The 12,890-nt window shown below is 44.6% G+C and overlaps 1 protein-coding gene across 7 annotated transcripts in view; it reads left to right on the top strand.

Moving 5' to 3' along the window:
* The window catches only part of LOC125174692 (kalirin-like), a 122,004-nt gene that overhangs the window by 71,040 nt on the left and 38,074 nt on the right, over positions 1–12,890 (top strand). For 3 of the 7 annotated variants that reach the window (XM_047874337.1, XM_047874333.1, XM_047874336.1), the window contains 4 exons: positions 626–811; positions 1,239–1,410; positions 4,822–5,060; positions 6,747–7,823. In XM_047874337.1, the coding sequence (XP_047730293.1) occupies positions 626–811; positions 1,239–1,410; positions 4,822–5,060; positions 6,747–7,004 (855 nt within the window). In that variant the 3' untranslated portion in view covers positions 7,005–7,823. Of the gene's footprint in view, positions 1–625; positions 812–1,238; positions 1,411–4,821; positions 5,061–6,743; positions 7,824–10,553; positions 10,678–11,812; positions 11,873–12,890 lie in introns of those variants that run through there. The other 4 variants (XM_047874335.1, XM_047874334.1, XM_047874339.1 and 1 more) reach the window with 3 other exon arrangements.

Raw genomic sequence — 12,890 nt, 5'->3', positions numbered from 1 at the left:
AGAAATATCTATCAGCTTATAAAACATGGGCACCTGTGTATGGTACTCCAACTTCACCTGTTGATCGGTAGCAGGAGACTAAGACTTCAGAATTAGACTAATTCTAAGACTTCATCCTGAAATAACAGATGGAGAGGAGAGCGGCCCAATTCAGATTACCTGTGGTCCTGCCTGTATTACTTCCCTTGGCCACAGATTGGTTTGTGGCCATAAGGGTAGCCGAGGTCCTTGGCCCATGCTGCGAGGGAGCCAGGAAGGCAACAGTTCTCAGAGCCCTAGGGGCAAAAAGGCTACAGGTGTCCCCTACTTCCTGCTCTCCTTTTAATAAAAAATAAGAAGAGCCAGGATAATTCCTGAACATCGTTTTAGCTAATAATTTTACCTTTCTTCCTTCTGGCATTTTCTCAGAGCTGCTTCTTAGTGGTTTCTTTCCCTTTTCCCCCAGAGCTCTGTATCTGCCCTAGCTGAATGGTTGGGTCTTAATTCAGTCTCTTACTAGAGTCCTGGGGCTTTTAGTGCCAGGTCTGTTGTCTGTGTCCTCAGTGGGGCAGGTCCTGTGGACCCAGAGGGCTGTGGCCCCCTGCCGGGTTTTCACTTCCTTCACCCCAGCACCTCCTTCCATCAGGGCACCCTGACTGCTCAGGGGAAGCTGCTGCAGCAGGACACGTTCTATGTGATTGAGCTGGACGCAGGCATGCAGTCCCGGACCAAGGAGAGGCGCGTGTTCCTCTTTGAGCAAATCGTCATCTTCAGTGAACTGCTAAGGAAGGGATCCCTCACCCCAGGCTACATGTTCAAAAGGAGCATCAAGGTAAGGCTCCCAGTGGGGATGACAAAGAGCAAGGAAGAGCCAAACCCAGGGAGCTGCTTCCCTGAGACAGAGACCTGGCGTGAGTACCAATTCACGACCTTGACAGTCTTTCAGCCCAACATGCAGGGGGCATGAAGGTTAAATATTTTGAAAGAAAAAGACAGGCTGAGTGCAGGTCCTATAGATCCTGCAGGCTCTCCAGTTCCATATCATTCATCAAAGACAGAAACCAAAGTATTTAGCTATTAGATCCAGGACAAAATTGTGGAAATGTTTCCTGAAATAAAAACTTTGAGGAAGTATAATATGTTGTTGATTTTTTTTTAATATAATTTATTGTCAAGATGGCTAACATACAGTGTATACAGGGTGCTCTTGGTTTTTTAAACCACTTAAATACCAAAAGAATTGACTTGGGTTCTTCCAGATGAATTACTTGGTCCTGGAGGAGAACGTGGACAATGACCCCTGCAAGTTTGCACTCATGAACAGGGAGACTTCAGAGAGGGTCATTCTGCAAGCTGCCAACGCGGACATCCAGCAGGCCTGGGTGCAGGACATCAATCAAGTCTTAGAAACACAGCGAGACTTCCTAAATGGTAGGTATCAGTGGGTCTGGCTTCCAGCAGCCATTTTCAGGGAACCCCATGCCTCTGAGCTTCCTTGTGTCTGGGCTCATGGTGACTTCATGAGCCCAGATGACATTTTATGTGGATGACAAACTTGTAGTTTTCAGGAACACTTTGTTTAGATTTTTTCTAAGCCTGAATACACCAGTGGAACAGATGGAACATGATAAAGAAACCCCAAGTTTCCAAAAGAAGAGCTATTCTCTAGAGCCTAGACATAGGTTGTATGCTTTGTGGCCAGCTGCCAGTTGGTACTAATTGTGGCAAAAGGCTGAGTTGGGCACATCAATGATCAGTGACCTATGTTTTCCCATTTGGTGGCTAATGTCTGGTACTTTCTCAGGTTCTCTGGTGTTACCTAGCAAATACTGGGAGTTTGACAGATCAGTGCGAGAGCCTAGATGAGTCCTCTTGCTGGCCAACCTGAGCCCTTTCAAATGAGAGGTGATCACTGAATTTCGGTAATACTTTGAAACTTTTCAGAACAGATGACTACACACAGAATATAGCTCGCTACGGACCCTGCAGGAGCCCCCTAACCAGAAATGGCATTGCTACCTTGTTTACATTTCTATATTTTTTTCACTGCTGGGATTGTCTTCATGTTGAGCTTGGCATGTGAGAGGAAGTATAGGGTGTTAAACTAGCACTCACCTCTCAAGCTGAGGAGCTCAGAAGTTTCTCTGAGCAGAAACAGAGCTTGAAGTTGAAGGCAGAATATAACCAGTAATGAAGTTACCCCAGAGACTCAGCAAGTACGTATGGCTGTATGTACACACACACGTGCACACACACACACACACACACACACACACAGAGACTCAGTGAGCACATATGCCTGTATGTACACACACATGCACACACATGCACAAACTGAGCAAGCATATATGCCCATACACACACACACACACACACACACACACACACACACAGATCCACTATCAGATGTGTCACCTCTTGCCAGTACTGGAATCTGGACTCTTTCCAATGGCGCAAACAGCACTTGCTGGGTGTCCGGCATGGACCTGAATGCTATGGGGGAAAGATGAAAGGTGACATGCCATTTAGGACTGTGGGCAGGTCACGACATTTCTCTGGGCCTCTGTTGGCTCATTGTGTGAAAAAGAGGGACGATCTACTCTGCCCACGCTGCACATACTGTGTGCGCCTGCCAGCGGTACTGGGAGCAGGCAGACACGGCCAGCTCCCTATAGCGTCAGTCTTACTCCTGGAACTTTGAATTAATACCTTTGTTGATAAAACAGTTTTGTGCAAAAAAAAAGCACGTATATAAAATATGTCATTATATTGCATTCTGTTAGTTAAGCATTTCTGATTCTAAGCCACAATGAGATGTTTAAGTTTATCAAGTCAGTACAAAAGACAAATAAGAAAAAAATTGAAACTAGAAATAATTGAAGTAACAATAATGGCTCACACATGTTGAGTCCTTTCTCTGTGCCAGACACGATGCTAAGCAAGTATTCACATGTATCATCATATTTAATCCTCATGTCAACATGGAAAGGTAAGTCCTATCACCCTGTTGTTTTCAGGTGAGGAAAAGGAGTCATGGAGGTTAATAAACTTGTCCAAGATCACAAAAACAGTAGGTGATAGAAAAAGGACTTGAACCCAGAACCGTATAACTTAAAATTAGGCTTTTAACCACAAACTACAGATAGTTGCTAATGGTAGGGCACACATGTATCTATGAACTCCCTAGCAAACAAAGCAAAGAAAGAAACAGGATCAGGCATAAGATGCTGTATATCAGCCAGAAACAAACCCTCTCAGGAGGGATTAGCTTCCCAGATCCTAAGACCTGAGCTATACAAACTGAGACTGACTAGCAGAAGAACAGAGGCTCGCTGTGTCATTCATTTAAAAAGCCATATTACTTTGAAACACTTCAGCACAGTTATTACACCTAATCAAGTAATACCCCAATTCCATGTGATGAGTACTGATTCATGAAGTTGGTTCAATAAGACCTGCTTCCAAACTCCCTGCTATCTACTTAAAACTTGGAACTGCATTTCTTTGGGCATAATCAGTGATTCAGACTTTTACATGGTTCCAAGAGATCTTTCTCTTAATTATAGTGAATTATGGAGATATTACTGAACTCGATTACCAATACCTAAATATTTAATGCCTACAGAACACCAGGGAGAAAGACTGAGCTCTGGCAAGAGCCTGTTTTATCCTTTGACACACTCAGGAGACAAGGATGTGATGATAGAGTAGGGCTAGCCTTTTACTTACAGAGGCATATGCAGGCATCTCGGCCAATCTTTCCCTCCTGAGACCTCAAAGAGAAGTGTGAACCCTATGTTGAGTCCTACTGAACCACACACTTATTGCTATAGAAATATCCCTATAATTGAAAGTTCTCTGGGCCCCAGCTGTTAACCTACTTAAATATTTGTTGCAGAAAATACTGATAAAAATGACAAAATTGGGCCAGCAGTGGAAGTCATTATTACAGAATTTGACCTGTATGATTTTTGCCTGGCTATACCTCTTTAGCACTCAAGCCTTTGAACTTTCTTATCTTAAACTCTGTAAAACAAAGCTCATGTCTTTCCTCTGTCTCCTGAGTTCCACTGACGACCATTCTGCCAGACCCCAAACCCGAGTGACCATCAGTTCTTGGCTTCTTCTCCCATCCAGGCTGTGGCAGAGTCTAATCTCCCTCTGAACACCTGCCACGTCATATCCATTCTACATTTTCATTGACTCTGCTCCGCTTGGGTTGCTGGCTTGCCACTGTCTCATGGTTTCTGAACTGGCCTCTCCAGCCCTCCTCCCAACTGCTGCTCCAAGGCTAATATATTCCTCAAAATGTGGCTCTGGCAAGAGAATTTCAAATGTTCAAGTTCATTTAATCCAATCACTTCTCAAGATCTTTGGAATTAAACCCAGCCTCGTTAGCAGGGCTTTGCAGATTTTTCAGTCATGGTGCCAACAACCTCCCTTATGTCTCATCTCTTCCTCCACCGATGGTCTTCTGCTGCAGGTGATCTGACTCCATCCTGTTGCCCAGACACACTTCACACTTGCCTACCTCCTGCACAGTCTGAAGCTTAGTACCACCACCACCCCCATAGAAGTGTCCACCCACACGCATGCACACACTTCTCTCCATCCTTTTGCACAGCACTTTGTACCTCATATATGGCACCATTTCGTTTTTGCATTTCCATCATTAAGGTAGGTTTCTTTGTCCTCACGGTAGATCATAAGTTCCTTAAAAACAAGAATAGTGTCTTCCTCGTGTATTACCATTATGCCTGGCATAAAGCCTGTGTGTACTAAGCTTCCAAATCCTTGTGAGATTCCTAGACCTCAGAGTAACTGTCTGCTCTTACCCTGTAGCACTACAGTCGCCCATTGAGTACCAGCGGAAAGAAAGGAACACAGCTGTGATGAGGTCCCAGCCATCTAGAGTTCCCCAAGCCAGCCCCAGGCCCTACTCCTCTGTCCCCGGGGGCTCTGACAAGCCCCCAAAGGGCTCCAGCTATAACCCGCCTCTGCCACCCCTGAAGATATCTACCTCCAATGGCAGTCCAGGGTTTGACTATCACCAGCCTGGGGACAAGTTTGAGGCCACCAAGGTAAGTGACAGCCTATTTCCCCCAGCCTCACCACTCTGAGGGCACAGCCTCTGTGCTCACTTTAGAAAAAAGAAGTAGCTTCTTTTTATGCTGCTCATTTACCAGAACAACCCACTGAATACAGCCTAGTCTCAATTATTTCTCTTTCTTCCCCTACAAATTGAGTGAGTTAGACCAGCTCCCTGTGCTCAGACATTCTGTGTTAAAGAGCTATTGTCATCTGCAGAAGCCCTGCAGATATAAGGTAATATTGTAGTGGCAATGATGACTTATACCAGAGTAGTCGTGCTTTGGATCACCTAAAAGTCACAGCTCTAGTGTTTGACGTCTGAAAGAGATCATGCTTTCTAATGATGAGCTGCTGAAGTGAGCTCACAGTCCTTTGCCCTCCACTGACGGATGCAGTGTGGGGAAATGGGTCATCTGTGTGTAAATGGGAAAAGCAGGTTTGGATTAGACATTTATCACAGATAATCCACAATTTAAACATCACTGTAAGGACGGCATAGAACTAACTGTAGACCCGTCCACACAACTGTGTAGGACCCTACAAAGTGGTAGGCATGGGAATAAATGGGAAAAGTGCTAGATTAGGAATTCAGGCAATCTGGGTTCCAACCCAAATTCTGTAACTCACTTGCCCTAGAACCTCAGGCAGTTCATTAATCTCATTAGGCCTCAGTTGCCTCTAGAACTCAATGGGTCTGTGAACAGGAACGTCTACATTTTTTTTTTACTTACGTGTTCTGATTTTATACTTTTATTTGTTTTATCCAAATTATTGGATGATATTGATTTTTTTAATTATTAATAAAAATATTTTTAAAAAATCAACTATTAATATCCAAGTTCAATTCTGTATTAGACTAACTGTACTGACCTATTTCATCATATTACCTGGAAATGATTTTCTACCTTAAAAACTCCTTGTGAATTAGGTGAAGTCATAACGGCCTTTTGTCAAATTTATTGAAGAATTTCTGGCTCTCATCGTGCTCTGTGAGGTAGCCAGGCCTCCATGGGAGGTACAGGTCTAGAAGTAGCTTTCCTGATATAGTCATGTGAAAAAGCCACAGAGGTATGACCTCTTGTTTTAATGAACACAGGCAGGACCAGAGGAGTTTTGTTCCCACTAGAGTTGGGTCAGGGTAGGTCATGGTCTTGCCATTGAACTGGGCAAATATCTCATTGTTACTTCTGTCTCAAAGGAGATCAGAATGTAGCAGGAAACTGATGCTTTTTCACAAAGAAGAAAAAATGTTTCAGAAGGTCTGTCTTCTTTCCATTAGGGGGGTGTGACCCTGACCTGACCTTTGCCCTGACCTCACTCTGCCCAACTGCTTATGTATCCCTGTGCCACCCTCTTCCTTACATTAGAGGATGCTGGCAGGAAGGTTGCATGCTAGTGAGGGGCTTCCAGGTGGAAGGTGTGTTTATGCTTTTCCCTAGGCTGGACAGTTCTCTACCCATTCACCCCTGATTATAATATTATATACAACATTGCTATAACAAATAGATTTTCAGAGCACATTTGTACATGTAATTTTATTGCTCAAGATAATCTTCTGCCTGCTATTTACCCTGCTGGTGGGAAATTTGGCCTTTAAGCACGCAGTGGGATATAAGGCTACCTGTGTGAACCAGCCTTCCTGTATCCATGTCCCCCTTGCCCTTGTCTCCTAGCAGGGCGACCTGGGGGGCTGCAATGGGACCTCCTCCATGGCCGTGATCAAAGATTACTATGCACTGAAGGAGAACGAAATCTGTGTGAGCCAAGGTGAGGTGGTCCAGGTCCTCGCCGTCAACCAGCAGAACATGTGCCTGGTGTACCAGCCGGCCAGCGACTGTTCCCCTGCGGCCGAGGGCTGGGTCCCGGGCAGCGTCCTGGCACCCCTCACCAAAGCCACCGCGGCAGCAGAAAGTAGTGACGGAAGCATCAAGTAAGTGCCTCGTTGGCTTCCCCGGGAGAGGAGTGTGTGGATTAGAAAATCAAAACCAAACAAAGAACACAAAAATGCAAACACACGCTAGGGAATGACCGCTGCTTATTCTCGACAGTGCCACCGGAACCAATATTTGAGTGCTGGAACCGCACGCAGCATGGGGCATCCAGGCTGGATTGTTCCGGGCTTTTTTTGTGGTTGTTGACGGTAGTGGCTGTGGGTTTTTTTCCTTTTGGGTTATAATTTTCTGTTCATTTTTTTTCTCCCCCTCCCCCATTAAGAAAAGAACCCTACTGAAACCCTAGATGACAAAAGGCATGCCTTCCGTTGCTCCATTTGACCCACCACAGGATTCACTGGACTGGACTTTATTTATATTGTATTAAGTTACTGATATATATATATATATTTTTTGATTGACACCAAAAAATGACCTTAGCACCAATGCCAGACCTGTGTAGGTCAGAGGCCTGCTGCTTCTCTCAGGAGAGAGGGAACTTTTTGGTTGTCTGTGGCAATTCCTCTGTACAGATTGTAACTTTTTTTTTTTTTAACTTCTCCCCTCCCCTGTCACTTTAATATATGTTCATGGTAATTTGTAAGATATTTCTTTTCCTTAGTTTGGTTGCGAAGACCCTTTCGAACACATTCCTGTATAAAGTATTTTGCACTATTTAAAGAACCCCATATGGATGAAGTCAGGTTGTGCAATATAAATGGAGAGCCACAATGTTCATCATTGTACCTGTAATGTAACTAATAATTTTAAATGTACTATTTTAAATATGTAAAATAAATTTTCACCATGAGCATGTTTTAATGAGGTAAAAGACTAGTTGACCCTTTTTCCCCTATTTCACTATTCTGGGAGTTTTAAATGTGCAAACAATTCTTTTTTTTTTTTTTTTCCTTTCTGTATTTTAGGAATTGGTTGAATGCATTGGCAGTTTTTCCCTACACAAAAAGTGCTTTTGTCACCCAAGCTCCAATACTAGGCTTCCCTTCTAAACAGCCCCTATTGTTTTTCTCTAACCTCCGAGATGTGGAATGATTCTGATTGGCGCCTTTGAGGTGCTGACATGAAGTGGTGACTTGAGCACAAGACAGTGTTTAGATTGCATCCCCCACCACTCTCCAAGCTCAGTGGTCATCCATGGCACAGGTGGAAGGGACTCCCCCATGACATAGCTGAGCAGGGGCACAACAGGACACAGTGCTTCTTTGGCATTTCTCTAGTTTGGAGGATAGAGGCTACCAGCCTCACCCTGGCCTTTCTAGGTAACCACAGGCCCAGCTGGAAATCAGTGGGGGTCTCTAAGGCACCATAGACCCAATCCAGTTTACTTTTAAGACATTTGTTTTGGTACCATTTAAGAAGGCTTGGAAATAAAGGCGCTCAAAGCATTGAAGTTCTTATTAGTCAACGGCCTTCTAGAGCTCACTTACCACGATTTGTAATCTAATTATCCAGGCACCCAGCACTTCCTCCTCACTTTTGCACCTTTTTCCTGCCTTCCATGGGAGGGATGTGAGTCTGGGTGAAAAAGAACAGATCCAAATACAATTGGGTCATTCTGGTTCCTTGTCAGCCTCTCTTGTGCAGGGGTTGGTGGGGATGGAACAGAGCGTCTGACTCAAAGTGGCTGTCAGTATTTATCAGGGAAGGACACTCACCGCACCCTCCCCAGGGACTGCTGTGACCACAAGGGACAGAGTTGTTTGTGATGCCCACAGCATAAATGTCACTGAAACCCTGTCTCCACATCAGTTCCTGGGCTTGTGGCCAAGAGATGGAAGCTCCCCAAACCATGATGACGACTTCTTCTGGAAAGAAGAATATGAAATTGACCCTGTCCTGCCACTGATACTACTGAGTCTTCCTTCTGAACATTATTTGTCACATTTCTAGTCTCTCACCAAGCACACTGAATGACCCAGAGGGTTGTGATAAATGCAGGAACACACCCCCACACTCACACACGCACTCAATGTGCTGTTCACCCTGGGAATCTTTTCAGCATGGGCCTCCCTGACTCAAGATGTTCTCAAACTGGGTCAGGGATGCGGATTTGGGGGGTAAAGATATGAAGTGAGTGTTGGAAGTTAACAGTGATATTATCTAAGGTTAGTTTCCATGACTGGTTCTTGCTCAGGTACACAACTGAAGCGAGTTGCTGGTGTGCTTAGAGAGCCTGCCTATTCGGGAGATACAAGAGAAATTCTGGCCAAGAGATTCTTGCTTTCTGGTGGAGCCTGCTTGACCCCCAAATTGAGAACATGACTGTTCTTGCCCTTTCCTATTCAGAAGGGTGATCACTGAGCATGTGTGTTAGTGATAAATATTTTGGGAACACCATCAGGATGTCCTAAAATTCCTGACATATATGGAGTTTTATGGAGGAGATGCTATGCATTTTGAAACATTCTCCTTTCTCCTAAATCTCATATGCCTCTCTCTCTCTCCTCCTTCTCTCCTCCCTCCCTTACTGAAGGCTCTTTTCATCAAGCTCTGTCTGCAAAGGACCAAATTTGACAAGGACACACTGAAGGAAAGCCAACCTCACTTATTCCAGGCAATGATAGAACTTCATCCAAATTCTGTGACCACACCTGAAATTGAGGATGCCTGCCCAGGGTCACTAATGTTCTTTGTGACTTGGCTTTTGCTGTCTTTGTCTTTTGAGTCCTGACATATATGCAACTCAAGAGCTCTGCTCTGAGTTTTTCTTTACAGGTCTGTGAAGTAGCTTCCAACCCCCTTGTGGGAAGGAAGAAGTTAAGGGTAGTGTGAAAGGGGATTGCTGCCCTCATCTCCTTGAGAGCACACATTGGGTCTTCTCCCAGCAGGAAAACTCTAGGACTTCTTAGTGGTTGACAGAGCTTTTTATTCACAAACACTGAGAGATGTGGAGAACATAGACCAAGAAGCACTTCATCCTAAAATATCCAGATAAATGAGCGGTGCTCAACCATGTGTCAAGTCAAATGCCCCAGAAAAAAGTCCTATCTGTACTGCAGTGTGTGGAAGTGGCCACAGCCCAAATACAAATAATGGGATGAAAACCTCAAAATCATCCTTTTGGGTCTTTATATCTAGTCCTGGGAAAGTGCCAGTAGCTTATACACTATAAAACACACTTATCTTTTCTGTTTTACTCCCGCCCCCCCCCCCCGACCCTGTTTTTCCACCACCCACCATACTGTTCAGGAAGGGACTTCCTCAGTCCTTGAGGGATTCATCATCAGTATGATATAAAAACTTTCCTTGGTAGATTTTAATAATCCAGTACTCATATTTTCCTCAAATGCTGCGGCCAACCTGGCACATCTCTCAAGAAGGGTCAAAGCTCATCCTCACTCACTTCTTATTGGAGGTGAGATCAACTAGCTACCAGCCACCACATGAGCTGGCACACAGATTTGGGGCCTCTGGAGCTGGGACTTGACTGGAGCACCTCACCTACTGACTCACCCAAGGGTGGTGAGCCCACCCACCGCCTCACTCTGCCCTGACCTGCCATTTTGATTGGTGCATTTTTTGGTACAACAGGAAGTCATGTTCATGGCATACCCTACGAATGAGAAAGCGGGCGGAAGTGGAGAACACGGGTAAAAATGAAGCCACAGGGCCTCGTAAACCCAAGGATATTCTGGGCAACAAAGTCTCTGTTAAAGTGAGTAAGGTATTCCAGAGCCGTGCCCCACCTCTCATCTACTCCCACCCTGCAGCATTCTCACGAGGCAATTTGGGTGGATGGGGATTTTTTTTTCCCAGTGTGGGGACCAGCGGGGAAGTAGTTTAGCAGGATTTTGCATGCAAGATCAATTTATTTTTTATGTTTTGTTTCTCCTGGCAACTTCAATTCAAATACGTAAGTATCTTTTATTTTCTTTTATACCTTTCTCTTTATACTGTGCACATGTTTTATAACAAAATTATCTGCAGCATTCTTTTTGTAAAAATGCAAGATGCTTGATTCATACTAAAGTTCCCAAAGCTGCCCGTTCAGTATCCTAGGTTTGAAAATACACGCAGGGTAAGGAGATTAGGAGTGCCTGTCAAACCTTCAACCATGTGAAGTCTGAGGTTTGGAATTTAAGGGCCACTGTGGCCTTGGTAAAGTTTCATTTCTTTTCCCCAGAATTCAGACGATGACATTTTCAGGCCTACACATGGGCAGGAAAGGGAGGCACGCTGGCGAAGCCCAAGTTACTATTTTGTAATAATCCACCATCTTACTGTGAACCCACTGATTCTAAGCTTTGGCAGACCCTTGTTGTCCCCCATCTTGGAATGATGGGATCTGTTTTTCTTACATTGGGCCTTCTGGAAAGATCTGACTCTGGACCATGGGAGTTAGACTGCTCATGTTTAACATTGTTATAGCGTGTGATTATCTACCTGGCACTTTTCCCCCTTCCTGAGCAAAAAAAAGAACAACCGAAGCCTATTCTAACGTCCTTCTTGGGGAAAAGAAATTGCGTTCCCTCCTTCACTCTCATCTGGGAAGTCCAGCCTCACAGAAGACAAGAGTTTAAATTATCCAGCATTCATGCTTCATGTGGTTGCTTCCACTGCTATTTCCTGTGAGATGCTCGGCCGCACACAATCCCAGCCTCCTCCCCCTGGAAAGAGCATGCTGCCACCCTTGGTGATCAGCACCCCCTCCTTAGAAGCACCTGGGATTTTTTCTCTGCCCAACTTCCCATTGCTCATGCCTTTCTGAAGTTCTCCTCACTCCCCAGCAAAAGCTGCCTGTGGTTCTAACTGTTTTCTCTTTCTTCCCCCTCCTCATGCTGCCCTTCAAGGAGACGAACAGTTCCGAGGAGTCAGAGTGTGATGATCTTGACCCTAATACTAGCATGGAGGTAGAAGCAGCTATTGTTGTCCTATTTCCTATAATGATTGTCTTTTTAAATGTGTTCTATAACAGTGACCTTCCTGAAGTGATCAGCCAGTCAAGGATAAATTGTGATCTTAGGGCATATCTGGGTGCCCCATCCCAACTTAAAAACAAAAAAGAAAATTCAGCTCAATTCTGATAGAAAACTTGACGTAGATTATTTAAAAAAAAAAAAAAAGACTAAAACTTCTGGTTCTCTTGAATGCTTACTTAATATTTCCTTCCTTGGCGGGTATGGCTTTGTTTAGAAGATATCCAACTTCATTACTGGAAACTTAGAGCACATTTTCCCCCTGTGGAAAGTGGCATTATAAAGAGTGGCTGGTTCCCAGTTGAAACACAAGAACCCTTTTAGTTATAGTTTCTCCTTCATTTGTTTCTCCTTCCTCCCTTTTCCCTCTTTTTCTTTCCCCTTTATCCTCTTCATCTGGTTCTTCTACTAGAACCTATTCCTCCCTTGAGGCCCCAGCAAAATTATGGACTAAGTATGGCCTGGTGGGTGACCTGGCCCCTAGTCACTGTATATCGCTGGCTGAGAGCAAGTGAGTGATTGCAGCCTCTGCCTGGTCCTAGGGATCCTGGGTGGTGGCTGTCCCACCAGGAGGTAAAAGCGGCCCTGGAATGACCTCCTTCTGTAGCCTTGGCAGAGGTCTCTCTAAAGATTGAGAGACTAGAACGTTGTCAGGGGCCTCTCTTACCTTGGAGGATTCCGGGGGTATGGGAGTGGAATTAACACCTCCACCAACAGGAATACCAAATCAAATCAACTTCCGACCCCTTCTTGGCTAGAAACTATCTTGGGTTAGAGAAACAGGACTCCTACATGGCTTGCCACTGAGTGACAACCCTCATGAATTTGCAAACCCTAGACAATTAGAGCAAATATGGAGCTGGCTTTCCCTGCCATTTCGTCTTTTAGAGGAAATTGAAATGTTTTTCTCCAAATCTGTGTTCCCATCACCAGGAATAGACAAAAGTTTAAA

The sequence above is a fragment of the Prionailurus viverrinus genome, chromosome C2 (genome assembly GCF_022837055.1).
Source record: "Prionailurus viverrinus isolate Anna chromosome C2, UM_Priviv_1.0, whole genome shotgun sequence".
NCBI classification, from domain to species: domain Eukaryota; kingdom Metazoa; phylum Chordata; class Mammalia; order Carnivora; family Felidae; genus Prionailurus; species Prionailurus viverrinus.
The sequence above is the reverse complement of the archived record's forward strand: the minus strand, read 5'-3'. Positions and strand labels throughout refer to the sequence as shown.